Below are 21,551 nucleotides of genomic sequence, written 5' to 3' on the forward strand. Positions count from 1 at the left end.
AAGAGGAGCTGGGTGGCCAGAACATTAGTTTTTTATTTTAGCTCTGTTAGACCTGCTGCTCCTAATCTGACAATGAGTCAAAGAAAAAGAAGATAAAAGTGGTTATTTGTACACACGCAGCACAGTAGCATACCTGTAATATGTAATAAACTAAACTCATTAAACAAGTGTATAGTTTTACTCAAGTGAATGCACACATAACATTTTATGTATTTAGTTATTAATAACTAATATTAGTTCTGATAACAGGACTGAAGATGAGTCCCAGAAAGGTCCAGGACGAGACTCGTTATATTTTAAACACATCAAGTTCAAACCTTTTTTTCTACAGGAAGTGCAGAGTAAATACAAAGAAAGTTAAATACATAATAAAAGCTTTACAATGCATTTCTAATACAGTTAAGCCAAAATCTCCTGAATCCTTTTAGAAAAGTAAATGATCCGTACGGACCGAGGTCTAACTGTGGATGCACAGGGACCGAACCCACAACAACGGGCCGGACCCCCCCATACTCCCCCGACAGGATACCCTGAGAGGCGGGGTCAAATGCCTCCTCCAAGTCCAAACACACGTAGACTGGCTGAACAAACCCCCACGCACACTCAAATATCCTCGAGAGGATGAAGAGCTGGTCCAGCGTTCCACGACCAGGACAAAAACCCACAGACATACCCTCCTTTAATTCCATTAGTTGTCTTTAAAGTGTAAATAATGGAACATTAATTTGTCCATTTTATTCCTTTGTTTACAGTAAATAAAGCCAAAGAGAAAAAAAAGCAACAAATAAAGAGCATTTTGTTTCTCTTTGATTTTGACAGTTTCGGTCCTCCATACAGGAAATTACGAAGCTAAATAAAAATATTCCATCCATTTTTTTTCTGCCTGTCCTTTTCAGGGTCACAGGGGGCGGAGCCTATCCCTGCTGCCATGGGGCGAGAGCCGGGGTACACCTGGACAGGTCGCCAGCCTGTCGCAGGGCTGAGAGACAACCAACCACTCACATCCACACCAGGTAACCTAACCCCACTGACTGCAGGCCTGTGGCAGGAACCCGGAGAGAACCCATGCAGGCAGGGGAGAACATGCAGGCTCCACACAGGAACCACGGGACCTTCCTGCTGTGAGGAAATCCACGGCACCACCGTGCTCCTAAATGTCTACATTTATTTTAAATATTACCTTTGGTACATTCAACAGCATGTTTATTTATTAATTTGACTTTTTTGGGAGTTGTGGTCTTCCACATGGCGTCAGGTGACAGGAAGTTAAAGTCAGAGTTCGAGCCTTAAAGATGCAGCAGATGAACTTCCTGCAGACAAACTCACAGCGGGAGAAACGGTTTGAAAAATTGGTTTTATTTTTCATACACTTTGAATCAAACCTCCACACCACAGTAGTGCAAGATTACCTGTGAATACGTCTGTGATCACATGACCTGCTGTCCGTCCAGGTGAGGCCATAATTCTCTGATTGGCCTCAGAGGACACCTGAGAGTTTACCTGCCAACGAGCTCCTTCACCCCCCCCCCCCCCCTTCTCTGAGAGAAACGGCAGGTTTGTTTCACTTCCTGTCATTGATCAGGTCGATCAGATTGCTCCGAAGGCTCCGAGTCTTCACAAAGTCACAGCAGCAACACACATCGGCGACTCCTCCAACGCTTGTCATCAATCAATGTGCTGATTAATTTCCACATCAACCAATCACTGTGTCTATTACAAGGTCAGAAATCAGAAAAAATCGTCCCAAAGCTGACAGCCTGTAGTGAGCACTGCCCCCTGGTGGTCTTATTGATTACTACAGTGACAGTTTTCAATCACGACTTCATTAAAACGATAAAATAAAGTTTCTACCTTAAGGGTGCGAGTCCCTCAGGCAGCGGCGAACGAACAATCAGAGCTGATTTCTGCTCTCTGATTGGACATGCTTCATGTGACAGCACTTCCTGTTTTTTTTGGCCACAGCAGCTTTTGTTAGCAGTGGAGAGAGACAGGAAATGGGGGAAAGATACAGGGGAAGACACGCGGGCAAATTGGCGACAGGCCGGGACGCAAACCCGCGCTGCCCGCGGCATATGTATGTGGTCGCCGGCTTCACCACTAAGCCACCCAGGCGCCCCAGCACTTCCTGTTTTTAACTGTCTGAGTGGCGCTTCCACCCTTTAACGAGTTCACTCTGCTTCTTCCTGCACATGTACCAGGATCAGTCAGGGTCAGAGGTCACATGAAGCTTTAACCCTATAAAAACACTGAGTTTACATCATGCTCTGGACACGCCCCCTTAAAGCTGCAGCACTGTTGTGAGCCCCTCCCCATCGGTCATAGACTCCTTCACCGCTCCGCAGCCATCTGGAAACAGTTAAAGGCACTTATTGGGGAGTTACTGTGACGCATCATCATCAGACAGGTCTGAGGCGCATTTATGCCACCTGACCAATGTGATGTCAAACATATGGTCCGGGGGGCCAGAACCGGCCCGCCACAGGATCCAATTACGACTCATGACGGTCACCAATGAGATTAAAGCTAACTGCCTGGAGGCGTTACCAAGTTGGCTGCGGAGTGGTGAGAGGCTCCTCCCTCTCAGATTCGCACTCCTTGCTGCAAACGTATATTCTGTGATTTATTTATCACCTGGTTTGATTTTAATCTGGATTTAAAAACACTGCAGACTGTGGCTCCTCGCCCTCCCCCCGTGACGCACAGCAGCGCCGCCGATGTGTGCTGCACATTTTCCTTGAGCAGCTGGAAGCTGCAGCAGCTTCGGCACCCTCCTGATGGTGTGTGAACTCGGCCTCACGACACCTCAATGACCTCCATGCTACCCGAGAAGCTCGACTGACTCCCCGCCGTCCCCATTTCCTCTCTGGAGCGGCTGTCCGTCATTCCGTCTCCAAACTCCATCTGGCAGCTGCGCCGCTTCAGCTGCTTCTCGAAGCTGCTTTCTTCATGCCAGCTCCTCCTCGAGTCCCCGCGGTCACATGTCCGCTGTCGCCGCCGTACCGCCTCCAATCCGTGGCTGCAGCTGTAAGCCGTGAAGCCGCCGCCGCTCAGGATGGCCGATGTGGAGTAGAAGCGCGTCGACTCCGAAGAGAGGTACCAACCGCCAGCCAGAGAGGAAGTGGAGACTGTGACGGGCCCCAGCAGGATGTCCGAGTGCCAGCCTTTCAGAGCGGTGCCGCCTCCCGGTTTCGCGAGGTGCTGCTGGCTGCGGGAGAGGCCAAACAGGAAGCTGGTGGCGTTCTCCTCCATGCTGCCGCTCCGGTGCAGTGGGTGAGGACAGTTGGTTGGAGCGGCAGGCGGAGGTTTGGTGAAGCTGTTGGAGGCTGGCGGCGCGGTTCGCTGCGGGCTGTCCGCCTCCTCCTTGTCAGGGCTCTGCTCCGGCGTGGACTGCTCCGACACCTCCTCCACTGGTGAGAACTGGCACGGTTTACTGGTCGTCTCTTTAAAGGATGATGGCTTGTAAAAGTCACCGGTGTCCCCTGACCCGCTGTGAGGTGCGAACACTCGGTGAGCAGCACTCCCGCCGGGCTCGCCGTATGACTTGATGTCCAGAGAGAAGGAGCGCTTCAGCCGGGCGCTGTCTTCAGAGCCGTCGGCGAGCTGCAGGCCACTCAGAGCCTGAGCCAGCAGGCGCTCCTCGGGGGCGTCGGCTAAAACGCACGGCAGGGTGAGAGGTTCCAGCAGTGCCACGCCAGGCGCCGGGACCGGGTCCTCGGGCTGAATGGTCGACTCACCGCTGGGCTCCGGAGAATGGAGGGGCTTCGGTTTGGTCTCGGTACCAGGAGGACTTTTTATCTTCTTCTCAAAGTCCAGCAGCTGACCCAGGAAGTTGAAGTTTGGCGAGATGGTCGGCCGCTTCTCCTTCACGAACCTGAGCAAGGAAGAGAAACGGCGAGGGTTGTTATGGACAGGAAGTCACCAACACGAAGAACATTAAAGTTGACAAAGGCTCCGACACGGACCAGTGAGTCACGCTGGCCACGTCCATCTTTTATAGCCTGGTGTCATCAGATGTTTTAGGACCGCCTCCTCACAGCGAGCTAGCCCATTTATTTCCCCATGCTAAGCTATGCAGCTATAAAGCTAAGCTAAGCTAAGCAACAGCAGGAAGTGAATTTCTGACTTGTGTCACAATCAGTTTTTGTTGGTCCCAAAACGATGTAACCATGGTTACCTTATGTAGTAATGAGCTTTTTAATGAAAAAAGACTTCAGGAAATTATCGTAAGGTCCTTTGGGCGATTCAGCAGCAGCTGGTTTATGACTATGACCTGTTATGTTTTAAAGTTAAACGACCTCTAATGAGGGAAGGCAGAATCCTTCCAAACATTTTAAACCCAGGAACTGAAACCTGGTTCCAGGTGAGAGTCGAACTCCCGTCTCCTGTTGGAAAGCCTGAAGAAGGGCAATTTGTGGCCTTAAACGTCACTCACTGTTCAGATTAAACATCATTCAGGAGCTCTGCCGGTGTGCGGACCCTTTTTCTCTCTTTCCCCATTACAGACAGACGGAAAGGAGCTTTCAGTTCTCACCTGTACGCCTCGTCCAGCGACATGTCCATCCTCTTCATGATGTAGGCGATGGCGATGGTGGCCGAGCGGGAGATTCCAGCCAGGCAGTGGACCAGGACTCGGGAGTTGGAGGCTTTGGCCTTCTCTGAAACACAGCAGAGTTCAGACTGAGCTGAGAGCAGCAGGATCTGGTTTATCTAATCGCATGAGAGAGGTGGGCGAGGGCTGCCGACCTATGAACTCCACCGATCGGTCCAACCACGGCAGGATCTTCTCGCAGAAGGAGTCGTTGACGGGGACTCTGAGGAAGTGCGACTCTGGGATGAAGTCTGGTTTGGGGCAGGTGTTGCTGGCGTTCAGGACGTAGGCGATGTCGTTCTGCTGCATCAGATCCTGGAAAACATACACAGAGGTTTTCGATGAGAGCAGCCGATCCGGATTTGGGAACAGCAACCAAAAAAATTAATAAACCTGATGAGGGTTTATAGGCCAGAGGCTCAGCGTTTGGGTCTTAGTTTAGTCTGCTCACGTTTTCTTCTATGGTATAGTACAGTATAGTACAGTACAGTATAGTACAGTATAGTATAACCTGCTCTTCAGTGTTTTTGGGGGGATCAGAATCACAGCTTCCTGAGCAGCAGCTGAAAGCACGAAGGGTTAAAAAAGGAAACGTCAGGACGTTTCCTGCCAGCCACAACGATTAAACTGTCACACAGCGCTGCAGTCTGTGTTAGAGCCACTTTGACTGGCTTGGTTAAAAAAGCCTCTTCATGCAGCATCCCGTCTCACTGATGCGTCACGCTGCCGCCAAATCACGCCGCTTGTATAAATGAGACGTCGCTGGAGATGAAATCAGGCTGTAGAGGTTTCAAAAGAGCTGCACCGATCAGACGACCTCAGTCTGCGAATACGAACATCACAATTCAGACCACAGCTTTTAGAAGTATTTTGATCAGCTGTTGATCCCATTGATTTTGGTACTGGGCCGGGCTTTATGGTCATTGTTTGGGTCAAAGGTCATCTTTTGTTATCTGAAATTTAGTTTGTCACATGAAGCAAAACCTTTAATTTTAACTCCAGTCACGTCTCGAGTTTTAACAGCGATTTGATGACGCTGTGATTTACAGGAAGCTTTAAAATGCGGCTCTCTGAACTGTTTACGGCAGAAGGAAACTGAAGCTCCCAGTTTTAGATACAGCCAGTATTTACATCCTGAAACCAGAACAGAGTCCGGGCATCATGAACGCAGCGCTGGGGGCGGGGCTGTGTCACCTTGTTGAGGACGTCCCTCTGGCAGCCCAGGTACAGGTGAGGCAGGATACGGGTCGGCCCGACGTTGGTGATGGGCAGGCAGGGCTGAGAGATGCAGGAGGGAACCAGCGTGGACTTCCCCTCACAGAGACCAGGAAACAGGTGCGAGAACTCGGAGAACCCACCTGAGAACACACACACACACACACACACACACACACACACACACACACACACACACACACGGGTTATGTTGGGAACGAGTTCACTGGCAGCAGCGGTTCTGTAATGCATTTCCTGTCTACGTGAATCAGACTGAATCCGTTCAGCTCTCGTGAGTTCGACGTTTTGTAGTCGCACCCATTCATCCCCATCACCTGTTGCCAGGCAACAAGGCAGAGAATGGATGCTCTCAGCCTCCTTCAGAAACTCCTGTTTTTATTGAATCATTTTCATACCGAGCACGCTGGTGGGGTCACACTGGATACACCCGATCATTCCCTACAGCACCTCCGAGGGGATCAGTGTTATCGTTTCCACAGAAGCCTGTAACTAATAATGTGGCAGCAGGTTAAAGGTTGTAAGCTCATTATAGTTGAATTCAGTCTATTCTATATTACTCAGAAAATATGAGCACACATCTTTAATCTACCAGCCCGACCTGCTGGCTGCTCTGTGTGTGTGTGTGTGTGTGTGTGTGTGTGTGTGTGTGTGTGTGGTGTTCGGCTGAATCCCAAAACGAGCCCAAAGAAATTTTTGTTTAAACAGATTTTTCCTCAGTTTTGTTATTTAATATTTTATTAAACTTAAATATTTTCTTAATTTTCTGTTTTTTTTCAGATATTTAAGTATTTTCTCCATAATTCAGTTCACTGTATTTGTACAGTTCAGAGTCACATGCAGAGGTTCAGACGGCCTCACAGCAGAGACAATAAAAACATTAAAAATGTTTTTCTGGTAATATTTTGTTAAATGCATTGAATGTAAATTTTCAGGTCTATTGACAAAGAAAGTGTTTAATAATATTTATTATTTATTAATGAAATAAATAAATCAATAATAATGCTAATAATAATAAAAACCATCTGCACTGAAAGCTTGTGAGCCCTTTCACAGATTTAAAGCTATCCTGGAGTTTTAAAGCACTTCCTGCCTTTTTAAAGAAACCCGCTGGGCGCGCCTCGTCGCCCGGCTGCTGTAAACAGCTGTGTGACGGCCGTGTTCCTGCGAGCTGCTTTAAGCGCAGCTGATGAAGACTCTGCTCGGCTCTGGACCCTTTAAGCGTCCTGGTTTGCTGATAGAAGCTGCTGTTGTGTAACTGGTTAAAGCTCAGAGCGAGCAGTTTGTTTGGTTCTGCTGACGTGAGGGTGGAGCCGTCCGTGAAGCATTACATCACTGTTACATAACGTGACCCTCAGTGGAAAGAACGTCTGCAGCAGCTCCACCGCGCTCAGAGTCACAGCGTCTCACTGCAGCCGACTGAAGATCAATAATCTGATCCATTCCTGCCCGTTAGCTTCTGCTGTCTCACTTTAATCACCTTTAATGAGGACAAATAAGGCTTAATGATGCTGCAGTAAAACATCCAGCAGGAAGCAGCAGCTTGTTTGAGGACGTTTCCTGTTTAAACACAAACTGTGGCTCTCAGATTACAACCTCAAATCTCCCTGCCTGCCTCCAAACAGCCGGGGACGGACTTCTACAGGAAGGACTCGGGATGGAAGAAGAAGTTTGTTCTTGAACGTAAACGCTGTGTTTAAGAACTGCCGTCTTATCTGAGGTTCAGCGTTTGATTCCCACAACACAAATATGGAGTTTCAAGCAGCAGCTTCAACGTTTCCACCGTTTATTTACTCAAAAACACGTTTGAAGAACTTTATTTTCACCTCCTGCAGCTTAAAACAACCAGACCTCAGTAATGATGGAGCGAGCTGTTGGAGGTGCAGGGTGACTCACCTGAGAGCAGGTGTACCGAGGGGAAGCTCCTCTCCAGCTTAACCAGCAGGACACCGAGGAAGGACTCGGAGCTGAGAGCGGCCGGATCCGTAGAGCTCTGATCGTACACGACGACCTCCTGATCGGCCTGCAGCTCCAACTGCAACACAGACATAAAATCAGACGCCCGGTTTCACAGCCGTCAGGGAGATCCAGGTGGAGCTCAGACCGGCTCAAACACAAGGAAACAGATTTTTTAAGAGAGAAACCACCATAACTAGTACAATCTAAAGGTTTGAGTAACCCTGCAGAGGCCACAGGTACAGAGGCCACAGGTACACCACCTACACACTGCTGTAGATCAACAGCAGGAGCACTCAGGGGTCCCCACAGAGACTTCACTGCACCGGCACAGCTGGATATCTAGTTACACTGCCCCCGGTGGGGGGATGGGGTATTGTTTTTGGTGTGTTTGTTAATATTGCAGCAAATCTGCCGGTGACCCCCCCCAGATCACCTGATTTAATTTTTGCCATATTGGGACAAGGTCAGAGGTCACGTTTCTCTGAAAATCTGTGAACATGATAACTCGATGTGAGGTGGGACGTTCAAATTCAGATGCAGCCGCTCAAAATCTCGACCCAGTCTGAATTGGGCATGGACACCATGGAGAGCGACACGTTTGAGAGATGGACAACGTTCAAATCAGTGCAAACAGCTGCCGGGGGCCCGGCTCGCCTCATGCTTCACTACAAGTTAAAAAAGGAAGCGCCCTTTGAAGGTGAGTGGGATCACAGTCATCCTGTTCTTACAACTGTGGGGAACCAAAAACGGTGAGATTAAAAATCCCTCAGACGAGGACTCGCTGTTTAGCTCAGGTCGAGCAGACGTGGAAGCATCATTAACGGTTTTGGCCGCCTGAGCGTCTCTCACACAGTCGGCATCGACTCTTCGCCGTCTGCCCGCGGTGAGAGCCGCAGGGAGCGGCAGAGATGGACCGCATGTTAAGACCAACCCAGAGTCTGCCTCCAGCTCCATACAGGATGACCCTGCATCCTCACCATCTGTTTTTCATTGGAATTTTATTTAAAGTTGGAGGAAATCCCCTGCAAGGAGACCTTAACCTCTTAATATCACCTTGGGCTAAATGAGCACAGCTCCGGAAACTCCCAGAGGTTCCCTTCAAATCCGAGTTATTCTGCTCGATGTTTTCCATTAAGCTTTGATTCCAGATTAGTCTTTACCTGCACTGAGCTACAGGTTATTCCACTTCCTGCATGTAACTGAAGCTGTTACTCTGGGATAAATAAGGTTTTTCACTGTAGCCACCAACAGGTCACTGCCAGCACGCTGGATGTTTAAAAGGCCTTCAGTCTCCCTTTGAAAGCAGTTTACAGCTTCTTTGAGCTTTTTATGAATGGAATAAAAGGCTTACATAAATATGCAGCGTGCATATGTCCCATCATGCTCTGGGTGAGCTTTCATCAGCAGGGAGCTTCAGACTGATAACATCTGCCTCATGACTGAGGAGGACCTGAGGGTCTGAATCACTGAGGCTCACTTCAGACTGAGGCTGAAGCTGCAGAGGAACCATGAAGCTCAGAGACAGGAAGGAGAACCTCAGGACGTCTCTGACACTCACGTCCGAATCAAACAGAAAAGTCTGAAAGGAAAATGCTGTGCCCCCCCCCCCATATCCCACAGCAGAACCTTTGGGTGGCACGAATCCCCGAAGCCCTCAAACACAATCACAGGTCTCAGATCTGAATGAGCCTCAGTGACTTCATCCAAAGCAAACAGGTCGGTATGAGCAACATCATTATGATGAGAACAGATGTTCAGTAGATGCATCTATGACCTCAGTTTGAAAACATCAGGTGACATCATCATCGAGTCATCGCGTTCATGAGATTTTCAGGAATCAAACTCGCTGATAAATTTGAGGAAAAGATGGAAGAAGCTGATTTTGGGGAAACCCTGAACACTTGGCAGGTGGATGCTGCTGCAGCTAAACTTCCTGTTTTCTAACCACACCTGTGCACACCTGTCCGTCCCTCTGTCTTTACCTTCTTCTTGGCTGAATGCTGCAGCAGCTCAGCGATCTGCACCTTGTCCTGCTGCAGCCGCCTCTTCATCAGCTTGGAGCAGTTCACGTTCACCGCCTCCAGGATGTGGGAGGCGTTGTAGTCCACGAAGGGCCGGCTGTCGATCAGCACCACCCGGTCCAGCCCCCCCTCCAGCAGGGCCACCAGAGCCTCCGCCCCGATGGGACGTGCCGCGCCGGGCCTCGGCATCCCCGATCCGGACCTGGACCCCGCACGCTCAGACATGTCGCGCCGCTTCCTCTCACTTCCCTCCCACCCCCCCACCCCCCTCCCTCCCTGGTTATAATCCCCTTCCTCCGGCTCCTCGTTGTCCTCCTCCCCCTTGTGGGCGTCCTGGCCGGCAGTCCAGTGCGATGATGCAGTCTGGCGAGGAACCTCAGAGGATGAAGAGCTCCATTGTGTCGGCCGGGTATGAGGTCATCCCGATGGCAGCCCCAGACAGAGAGAGAGAGAGAGCGAGCAAGCCAACCCCAGCTGTGTGTGAGGCGGGTGGTTCGGAGTGTGTGTGTGTTCAGTCTGTCAGCGTGTGTGTTTGCAGCAAGGGGGAGGGGCTTTCATTCACTCCAAAAGGCGTCTTTTCTCCTGATGACATCACTCTGCACCTCGATCCTGGTCTTCATGCCGCGGCGGGTTTTAAAATCTGCAACACAAAAACAGAGAAGTCAGCGTGGATCAGAGCTGCCAGAGCATCACACTGCAAACCACAATAAACTTTATTGATACAGCAAAGAAAACAGAAATGATTCTGTCCCTCTGCCGTGGAGGCAGGATGAGGATGAGGAGCGCTCACCTGTGAACAGGATCACAAAACTGTGTGTTTGTGACTGTGTGTGTGTGTGTGTGTGTGTGTAAAGTCTCTCTGAATAAATTTAAATAAAGCTTTAGATCAGCTGTTTGGTGGGGGAAACAAAAAGGAGGGGGGAACTTCAGGTGTGACAGCAGCTCAGGTATGCAGCAATAAGCAGGATAAATAAGATAAGCACACAATATTCACCTTCCAGCTCAAAGTTGTATAAATACACACTCAGATTATCAAATGATACCTTCATACCAAGCTCTACAGGTAAGCTGCTACTCAGTAAATATTACTCCAGCCTGTAAACCTGAGCTTACAGCCAGATACACGTGTAATCCAGCTGTGCTCCCACGGAGCAGCGTGATGCTGAGCCGGGCCTCGTCTCTGCACCAGGAAACTCCCTCATGCTGTAAAAGCTGCAGTCACAGAGTCGAAAATCCCCAAACTCAAAACTCCTCATCTTCATCCTTCAACTCCTCACACATTTCCTCCGAGGCCAAACGCACCAACACGGCCGGATTTACCAGTAACGAGCCCGTCGGGTCTCTGTGGGTTTCTCCAGCGCCGCAGAGGTTCGATGAAACAGAGCAGAGGGCTTTCCAAAACCCGATTATTGAAATAATTTGCTTCCAGTCTGAGTAGAAAGTGAAATTATTCACCTGCTCGTTAGTTTGGAGTCTACGGTTGGCGGATTACCGACACGCAGGACCAGTTCTCACAGCGCCTTTGCCAAAGATTCACAATAAGAACAGGAACCTCACAGGTTTTCCTGCCCAACACACACCTTTACAGGTGACTGCACCGTCAAGCACAACACTGACTGGTGAAAGACACTGATTAGCTCTTCATCACAGCACCTGTCAGTGGGCTGATGTTAGAAGCGGGAAGAACGTGCAGCGCGAGGATCTGAGCGAGTCTGACGAGGACCAAAATGATGGTCAGATGACCGAGTCAGAGCATCCCGCTCTGCAGGGGTCGCTGTCTCTGAGGGAAGGAAGGAGCAGCAGTGAACCAGCGACAGGGCCGCAGACGGTCACTGATGCACGTGGAGAGCGAAGGCTGGTCCGTGTGGTTCGATCCAACAGACGAGCTGCTCGAGGAGTTCCTGCTGGCTCTGAGAGAACGCTGTCAGAGGACACAGGGCTGCAGCTCGCTGCTGTTTTGGCAGCAAAAGGGGAACAACACAGAATCAGTGTGTGCACAACTGATCTGAGTACAGTTAAGGCAAAGCGTGCGTTTGCTGAGCAGAAGAATATTTTGATGTATTTTACACTTGATTAAACTATAAATAATAAATAGTTCTGGTGATTTTCCTTCGGTGAGTCAAAGGGAAACCCAGCACAGTAACATCATCATATCATTAAAGGGTCTCAGGACTGTGGGTACAACTGAACCAGTACAAATCTGACCTGCTGCACCTGGACCAGGTGAGTCCAGATGACTTCAGGCTGGTTTTTATTCCCCACCTGCTGTAGCAGCTCGTTCAGATCATCACCTGAGATTTTAAAAATCTCCACCTCCACAGCCGCGCCCGTCGACTGCACTCACGAGACGTTTCACGCCGCGTGGGCACGCGAAACCGTTACCAAGAAAACACTGAGTAGACACGAAGTTTGCTGAAGTAAAGCAAAAACAGTCCTAACAAACGCCCACACCCAGCTGAAGGTGGATGCAGAGAGGCTCCTTTTTATCCTCGGTAACAACATGAGATTTTATTTATTTAAACAGAGGAGGAGAACCCGGAGAGCCGCTACGCTGAGCAGAACCAGGACCACCGGGTCAGGAGGAGGAGTCTGAGACTAGGGCTGCACGATATATCGAAAAAATATCGTCATCGCGATATTGGCACGTGCGATAGGCATATCTAAAAAATGCGCGATAATTTCTAATTATTTAATGTATAAATCACGTCTTTCTTTATGTCCGCACTTTGACCAATCCCGCGCGACCTTAAATGTGAAGGTGCCGCGTCGCTATTGGCCAGAGCGAGCACATGCTCTCAGTGGCGCAGGGAGCACGTACACACACAGAAGGAAAACAAGCATGGCGGGAATTGAAGAGACGAGTCGAGACGAAAACAGAGAGCATTTGGGACGACTACGGTTTTTCCCCACAGGACGAGTCACAGACACAAGTTCTTTGCAAGTCATGCCGAAAAATCGTGGCTATGTCAAGAGGAAACACGACAAACCTCCTTCAATACAACCACAAGGAACTTTACAACGTATATTTAACATCTAAAAACCCACAGCCTACTCCGGTAAAGTCAAGCAAACGAAAGGCAAGTTCACAAACTAACATAAATGATAGTTTCGCTTCTGCCGCTCCTTATGAGAAGGCAGAGCTCAGTGAAGTGGATTTTTATGCTAGCACTACTGACTTGTGGTCCAGTCGAACCACTGAGCCATACATGAGTTTTACCGTGCACTTTTTGACATGCAAATTTGAGCTCATTACACGCTGCCTATAAGTAGCATACTTCCCCGAGACACACACTGGTGAAAACATTGCTGCTGCCCTGCGGGATGTTTTGAACAACTGGAACTTGCCCAAACACAAACAAGTGGCCATCACAACAGATAACGGAGCGAACGTGGTGAAGGCTGCTGAGCTCAACAACTGGTTCAGAGTGCAGTGCTTTGGCCATCGCCTGCATCTGGCAATTGGTAAGTGTTAAAGATAAAAAATTACTCTCAAGACATATAGCCCTAATGTACTATAACATTTAAATGAAAAACAAACAAACATGTGAACATGTTTGTTTATATGTTAAATAAATGCAACATTTGAAATGCATATTTGTTGTTGGTATACATTTTATAGATTTTTTTTTTCTTATTGGTCATGTATATTGCATTTTTAGGTAAAAAGAAAAAATATCGTGACAATATCGTTATCGCAATACTAGACCTCCATATCGCATATCGCACTAATTTCCAATATCGTGCAGCCCTATCTGAGACCATCTTTAGAGTCAAAATGGCAGTAACATCATTTACTCCAAGAGAACCATTCAGAGTTTATTCCTGCTGAGGAAGCCGCAGAAGGATCAGATGAAGAGGGCACACGTCCTGGAGCCGGTGCTCCCACAGGCCTGCAGCAGGGATTCAGTCCGGTCGGATTACTTTTTCCTAACAGTTCACACCGTTTGATTCTTCCTGTCGGATGTTAGAAATTAACTCAGAATGACACACCGACGCCCGAGCCGTCTGCCACCAAGTGTCGACTGTAACCGCTCGATTTCTCCAGAACGATTCAAGTTTCCCTCGGAGCAGCACGTTAACGACGACAGGCTGCAGGTCAGCTCCACACAGACGCCCCCACCACCTCCAGTGTTTCTGTGCATCATTAAAACGAAGCCTTTTATGAGTCGCTGTAAAACAAATGTCATTCTTCCACAGATGACTGACCTACATTTCCCCGTCATAACTGAATTAAGTGGTTTATGTGGGTGAATTGAATTAGAGCCCCTCAGAGGAGGAGCTCAGCTTTAAACAGAGGAATGTGAAGTCAGGAGGAAGCGGGCGCAGAGATTAGAAAGTGAAAAATAAATAGGAGGATTGTGTTTTCTGAAGCCTTCAAACAGCAGCTGGAGCCTCAGGCTGCATCTCTAACATCATGTTCCACTTCAGCCCAATAAATGGGATTTCACTTATGTTTTTCCAAGCAGGGACATTCCTGCTCCGACATCCGATCTGTCAAATTACTGGCTACAAGCCCCGGGAACAGATGGCATCACAGATCTGCAGGAATGCCTCAATTTACTAGAACCAAACCATCTCCCAACTTCCTGCATCATCACAGACCGCGCTCAGGCAGCCCGGGGAGGTCATGTGACCCACCACAAAAAAAAATAAATCTGATGTTTAAGGTCTCAGTGACTGAAAAATCTGTGACTCCAGCTCAGTATGAACAGAACACATCACATGATGGGCGTCATGGCCATAAACTGGTGATTAATCACTAAAGCCAGCCTTATTCTGCTCACTTCCTACTAACAAAGTAGCTTAGCATGAGTCACAGCTCAGCATAATCCTTCTTTATCTCATACTTGGCCTTTGTGGAGCCCCTCAGCTCATCCTGTGACTGAAACAAGCTTTTAGCTCCTCCCCCTTTAAGAATACCTGAACCCAAAGTGCCTCAGAGTGTTTTTATCTGCCAACTCAGCATCCATGTAAGGAAATCTGTGACGAGCTGAAAGAAGAAAAACTCAAACTCGTCTGAATATTCAGAGCTAACCTCGCTCACCTCCTGATGAGGAAATGAGGTAAAGCTGAGTTTCTTTTGCTCGCGGAGGCTCGTGAACGGCGTCCGGTGATTTGAATCTGAGACGAGGTCGAGGGAGGACTCGGTTCACAGTGACTGACGTCCAGGTAGAGGCTGCGCTTTCTGGCATTTATCAGATGGTATCAGCGCGGTGACGTCAGAGCCCTCATCTCCAAATGTCATCAGATAAGGGGCCTGGCCACTTCCTGCTCCTCTGCGCCTTCACCTGCAGCAGGTGTGCGTTCCAGAGTTCAAGCTGTCAGTCGACTGTGGCCAAAGGTGAATGACTCTGGGTTAAAAGCAGACAGTCGCAGGACTTTAGCCCCACGCTGCCGTCACACAGGCAGGTTAGACTCCTGCTGAGCTCACCTGAGCCGGCACTCAGGAAGTGGAGCCACAGCGTCGGCCAATCAGCACAGAACGCCCAAATCAAATGACTGTTTTATGCTTCTCACAAAAAAAGGATTTCCTGTTTCAGCCTCTTAAACATGAAGCTCTGAGCACAGAAAACTACGAGGCTTCTCCAGGAAACATCTGCACGCTGCAGCCGGACTCCTGAAATCCTCTCAAACCAAATATGTTGGAGGAATAATTTTGTCTCAGATCCTCTTTGGAAGGAAATTTAGTTTAAATCATTAAAATCCTTTGTCCTCACAAGGTGCTGATCCACAAACAGGAACCTCCCACCTGTACCGTCATAAAACACCTGCTGACTTTAAATAATATTTGGATTTGAATGAGTCCGGATAAAGTGGCACTGAAGGTAGTGCAGATTAAGCTGAGTGTTAAACAGGTCTGCGACAGTCAGTGCAGACGGGATCGGGTTTGAGCGGCAGCCATCAGCCAATCGCGGCACAATACCGAATGTGGACGGCGAGGGACCCCAAAACTAACCGGAGAGCAAACAGGAATGTCTTTATTCTCCTTGTTGTTTCCCCACCAGACTTACACTTCCTCTGAGCGTGCTCACAGATTACTGTGAAGTAAATTTAATCCATTACATTAATCACGTGACCCTGAGGCTGTAAATAAACTTAACTGTCCCATTTTCCACGGGGCCTCTTCCCGGTGGGACATGTCCAGAACACCTCACCTAAGAGGCGGCCAGGAGGCGAATACAAGCGGCAGAAATGAGTTTCCTTCGAAGGGTGGCTGGTCTCTCCCTTAGAGATAAGGTGAGGAGTGCGGCCACCCGGGAGGGGCTCAGAGTAGAGCCGCTGCTCCTCCACATTGAAAGGAGCCAGTTGAGGTGGCTCGGGCATCTGATTAGGATGCCTCCTGGCCGCCTCTTAGGTGAGGTGTTCCGGGCATGTCCCACCGGGAAGAGGCCCCGTGGTAGACCCAGGACACGCTGAAGGGATTATATCTCTCGGCTGGCCTGGGAACGCCTTGGGGTCCCTCCGGATGAGCTGGAGGAGGTGGCTGGGGAGAGGGAAGCCTGGGCTTCTTTGCTTAGGCTCCTGCCCCCCCGACCCGGCCCCGGATAAGCGGAAGAGAATGGATGGATGGATGGATGGGTGTCCCATTTTCCCATAAATGTGTTCATAGTTTGGTTCAAAATTAAATAATCTGAGCGTGGCTCCAAACACAGACGGGTTATCAGGATAACGAGACGAACATTTAAAAACAAACGGCTGAAAGGAGCCAAGATTATAAACGAGTGCCTTTATAACTGGGTTTAATTAACAGGGCCGCAGCGATTCGTCGACATAATCGATGACGTTGACTACAGAAATTAGTCGACGCATCATATTTTAAAACTACGTACGTGATTTTGTAACTACAGGAAGATCAGTGTGTCGCTGATACCTGTTAATGTTTGTACAGGTATGTCTCTGTTAGCTTACCTGTCAGAAACGAGCTCTCATGGATGATGCTTGCTGAGCGCCACCATCTCAGTGATGTTAGCTAACGAGTGAAGGACAACAGGAGCAGCTGCGGTGGCTCCTGTTTGTTTCCTCACATTAATATCAGCCTTCATTCTGAATAATAAACCTCTGCATGAACTCATCTGTAAACTTTTCAGCCGTTTGATTTGATTTGAAGCCTTATTTGAACTTTTGGACAGAGGCCATTTTTATTTATTAGCACATTATATTTTCATTTTAAAATAAAAATTGCATTTACTTTAATATGCTTTGTTTATTTGATATTTATTGTGACATCACATTAAAAATACACTAATTAGTTTCAAACTCATATTTTTATGGGTCAATATTTTAATTGTGAGAAGAGAACAAGGTGATGTTAACAGGTGGGCAGGTTGAACAGGTGAGGGAAGACTGAAATAATCACTGACTAATCAAATAAATTCATACATCAGTGTAAACATCCACCGTGAACCCTGAGAGGTGATTATTGATCTCTGAAATCAGTGCAGATCAAACTGTCAGCGTATCGATCAACTGTAAAATCATTTCAGCTCTGGACTCAAAGGCTTGTGTGTTCTTCACTGAGACGAGGAGTTTGAATCAGCCAGGTGCTCACAGGTAAAGGTAAGCACCTGACACACCCCCTTATTACTGAGCCTGCACACAGAAAGGTGTCAGCAGGGATGAGAACAGGGGGCCTTCAGAGTCTGCAGGTGTGTTACGGTGGGTCAGCTCCAGGATAACGAGAGCAGCCCGGACCCCGATGATCGAGCTAAACTCTTCAATTAAACAAATCAGACTAAAGATATGATCATTGATTTCAGAACACACACTCAGCGAGAGCAGGTCATGTCCACGTGGGGTCAGAGTTGAATGCGTTCAGTCATAAATATCTTGCAGCAGTTATTGATTCAAAGCTGAACTGTGAGGAAACCTTATCCCTGATGACGCCACGCTGCTTTCATTTTATTCTGTTTGTCTTTTCGTTTGGATACGCCTCTGTAAGGAACAGAAACTGTCACAATGAACCAACAGCTGAAGCAGCATCCCCACACTGCGCAGTCACAGCTGCGCAGTCACAGCTGCACACAGGTGCAGGTTTCTAGTCCCAAAGTCAGAACATGGTTTACTAACAGCTTTGCTCCATGATGCCATGTGGTTATTATGATTTCTTCAGGATGTTGTGTTATGCTTATCTGCTGGCTGCTGTCTGTGTTTGTACTGCCAGTGTGCACTGAGGATGTGTGACTCAGTCACTGTAGACCAAATCTACCGACAGGTAAACTCACCTGAACCTGAAGTCGCAGCTCAGACTCCGAAAAAGGGGAGTATGGTTTGAAAGCTGGTTTAACAGTGCGAGTTTTTCAAATTAAAAGTCTGTGTCTGAAAGTTACCGGAGGTCAGATTATTCAGGAAAGAGCAGCTTTATTTACCTGAACTTACCTGGTTTAACTCCCGTGATCATGTGTTAACTCTGATCTACATTTACAGGTTTATTTCCTTTAAAAAGAACAAATTTCAGGTCTTCCTTTTAAATTAAGACCACTTTGGTAAGTTTAATGGAAATATCTGGTTTACCTTTGACTTTAAGGAAGTTTCGGGACATGGAAATGAAACTTTAAGATGAGCAGATAAGTTGTTTCCGCGGTAGTTAGGGGTTATTTAAAGCGGGTTAGTTATTTTAGGGGGAGTAACGGGCAGGGAGCGCTGAGCTGTTATTTTAAGGAGGTTTGGGTGTATTTCGTGAGGTTCGCGGCACCGGAGCGCTGATCTGCGCCGCTCGGAGCGCTGTCAGCGGAGTTAGGGGGACTCTGAGGCGGGCCTGCCTCTGAGGCTGCTTCGCGGAGCTCCGGGGCACTTTGGGGCAGTGTGGGCGACATTTCGGATGTTACGTTGGCCGTTTTATAACTCGCTCTCAGCTCGCTGATCTCTGACATTTTGTCGGCGTCTCCGCGTTTGGACGTACTGAGTGACCGCCACCGAGATTCACCCAAAAAGAAACCGGAAAAAAAGCGCCGTTTTCCCGCTAAATTTACCCCTCACACGGCGTTAGCTCGGGCTGAGCGGACACACGGAGCAAACTTTAACTTTAGGCCCCGGTAACGGAACTCGAGCCGCCGTCGCTCGTTCACACTTTAACCAGAAATTTCGGTGAACTCACCGTTTGAAAACTCGACGTCAGGGTCCGGCCAGCAGCTCCTCCGGTCCGGCTGATTATCCGGGGGAGTCCGCCTGGGTGTACCGGAGACGACGGGTCGCTGAGGAGGGCAGAAGCGGCGGAGCGGGCGCTGAAGGCGGCGGAGGGACTCGGACGGAGAAGTCCTGCTGCTGCCATAAGAGAGAAAGAGATGAGGTCACCGCGACCAAAATAACTGCATGTCGTCATCGCAGCCGCTCGGATGAACGCAGCGGGTTCTTAAAGGCGCAGGCAGCGGCGCCCTGAGCCGACACAAAACACTGCTGCTTTAAGAGATGCAACCGGTGCATACTGCGGAAGATTCAAATTTATTTATATAGCGCCAAATCACAACAAAACAGTCGCCTCGATGTGCTTTGTATTGTAAGGTAAAGACCCTCCAATAATACAGAGAAAACCCAACAGTCTAAACGACCCCCTATGAGCAGCACTTGGTGACAGTGGGAAGGAAAAACTCCCTTTAACAGGAAGAAACCTCCATCAGAACCAGGCTCAGGGAGGGGGGGTCATCTGCTGAGGGGGGAGAGACAGAGATTAATAATAACTAATGATTAAATACAGAGTGGAGTATAAACAGAGTATAAATGAAAAGAAACACATCATGGGAACCCCCCAGCAGCCCAGGCCTATAGCAGCTAGTGGTGTAGTCTACGTGATACGCTGGTATACGCCGTATACCCACTAGAAAAGCTTGTTAATTTCCGTATAACTGCTTAAAAGTGCCCAAAGATACGTGATTTGCTTATAAGGACCAGCGCAAACTCTTTACTCCTCTCAGCTGTCAGCTGCCATGCTATCCCCTTTCCTCCTGTTCCATCTGAGGCTCACAGCCATTGGCTGAGCTCATTACTACAGCTCTCTGCTCTGTGATTGGTTTCTTATTCAGCTGCTCCTTTATGATTGGCTGGGGATGTCGGTTGAAACAGCTTAAACAGAGGAGTCGAGAGACGCGGCAGCTAAGAGGATTTTACAATGTACTGAAAATGAAGAGAAAACAGGTTAATCAACAATTTATTTTGATTTTTAAGCATATTTAACATTGTAAAATTTCTCTGATGCTTACATTTAAATAAATGTACAACAAACTGTACAATAGTTGGCTTTGTATTAAAAACATGTAGAATTTATAAAAAAATATATATAAATGTATAAAAAATAAAGCTGAGTATCATCTGCATAACAATGAAAATTGATGCAGTGCTTTCTAATAATACTGCCTAAGGGAAGCATGTATAATGTAAATAAAATTGGTCCTAGCACAGAACCCTGTGGAACTCCATAATTAACCTTAGTGTGTGAAGAAGACTCCCCATTTACATGAACAAATTGGAGTCTATTAGATAAATATGATTCAAACCACTGCAGTGCAGTACCTTTAATACCTATAGCAAGCTCTAATCTCTGTAATAAAATGTTATGGTCAACAGTATCAAAGCTGCACTGAGGTCCAACAGGACAAGTACAGAGATGAGTCCACTGTCAGAGGCTGTAAGAAGATCATTTGTAACCTTCACTAATGCTGTTTCTGTACTGTGATGAATTCTGAAACCTGACTGAAACTCTTCAAATAAACCGTTCCTCTGCAGATGATCAGTTAGCTGTTTTACAACTACTCTTTCAAGAATCTTTGAGAGAAAAGGAAGGTTGGAGATTGGCCTATAATTAGCTAAGACAGCTGGGTCAGTGATGGCTTTTTAAGTAGAGGTTTAATTACAGCCACCTTGAAGGCCTGTGGTACATAGCCAACTAATAAAGACAGATTGATCATATTTAAGATTGAAGCATCAATAAATGGAAAGACTTGTTTGAACAGTCTGGTAGGAATGGGATCTAACAAACATGTTGCTGGTTTGGAGGAAGTAACTATTCAGAATCAGAATCAAACTTTATTGGCCAAGTATGCTTCACATACAAGGAATTTAGCTTTGGTTACAGGAGCTCACAGTACCAGAATAAAAAAATAAACAAAACTAAAAACCTGCAAGTAATTCTTCACTCACTCCGACACACACACACACACACACACACACACACACACACACACACACACACACACACACACACACACACACACACACCTTTTATTGTGGAAAGTGCGGGTCTAAGGTTAAAATACTGAGTGCAAGAGCAGTTAAAAGGTGTCTAGTGGCACAGAAAGGCGTCCATGAGGTAACAGTCAGATCCAGTGGAATAATATGGCAGGAGAAAGACAAATTTTAGAACAAACATTGGTTTGAGCAGCGGATTTCAGAAGGTGGAGTTGGACTTGATTCTATACTATATAAGAGAATCTGTAGAAGTGCAGTTTGAACCTGAAATGTTGTTTGTGTAGTAATTTAACTGTTCCAGAGGATAATGGCTTGTGGGAAGAAGCTTCTTTGCAGCCTGGATGTCCTGATCCTCATCTAAAACACTGGCCTGAGGGAAGGAGCTGGAGAAGATGATGTCCAGGGTGAGACGGGTTAGTGAAGATCTTCTCTGCACGCTTCCTGGTTCTAGAGGCGTGCAGCTCCAGCAGTGAAGGCAACTCAACCCCAACTGTCCTCTCTGCAGACCTGATGACGCGCTGCAGTCTATGGAGGTCATGCTCGGTAGCAGAGCTGCCCCACACTGTGATGAT

General features: G+C 47.8%; 1 protein-coding gene across 1 annotated transcript; it reads right to left on the bottom strand.

The window, feature by feature from the left end:
• Positions 1–1,340: 1,340 nt before the first annotated feature.
• dusp16 (dual specificity phosphatase 16) lies at positions 1,341–10,031 on the bottom strand. The gene is made up of 6 exons (XM_030720590.1): positions 9,763–10,031; positions 7,718–7,856; positions 5,783–5,946; positions 4,744–4,903; positions 4,532–4,655; positions 1,341–3,871 (listed from the first exon to the last, which is right to left on the bottom strand). The coding sequence occupies exons 1-6, from the start codon at positions 10,024–10,026 to the stop codon at positions 2,794–2,796; spliced, it is 1,929 nt and encodes a 642-aa protein (XP_030576450.1). The 5' UTR covers positions 10,027–10,031; the 3' UTR covers positions 1,341–2,793.
• Between the last annotated feature and the right edge of the window lie 11,520 nt (positions 10,032–21,551).

Source organism: Archocentrus centrarchus, chromosome 23, assembly GCF_007364275.1.
Source record: "Archocentrus centrarchus isolate MPI-CPG fArcCen1 chromosome 23, fArcCen1, whole genome shotgun sequence".
Taxonomy (NCBI): Eukaryota; Metazoa; Chordata; class Actinopteri; order Cichliformes; family Cichlidae; genus Archocentrus; species Archocentrus centrarchus.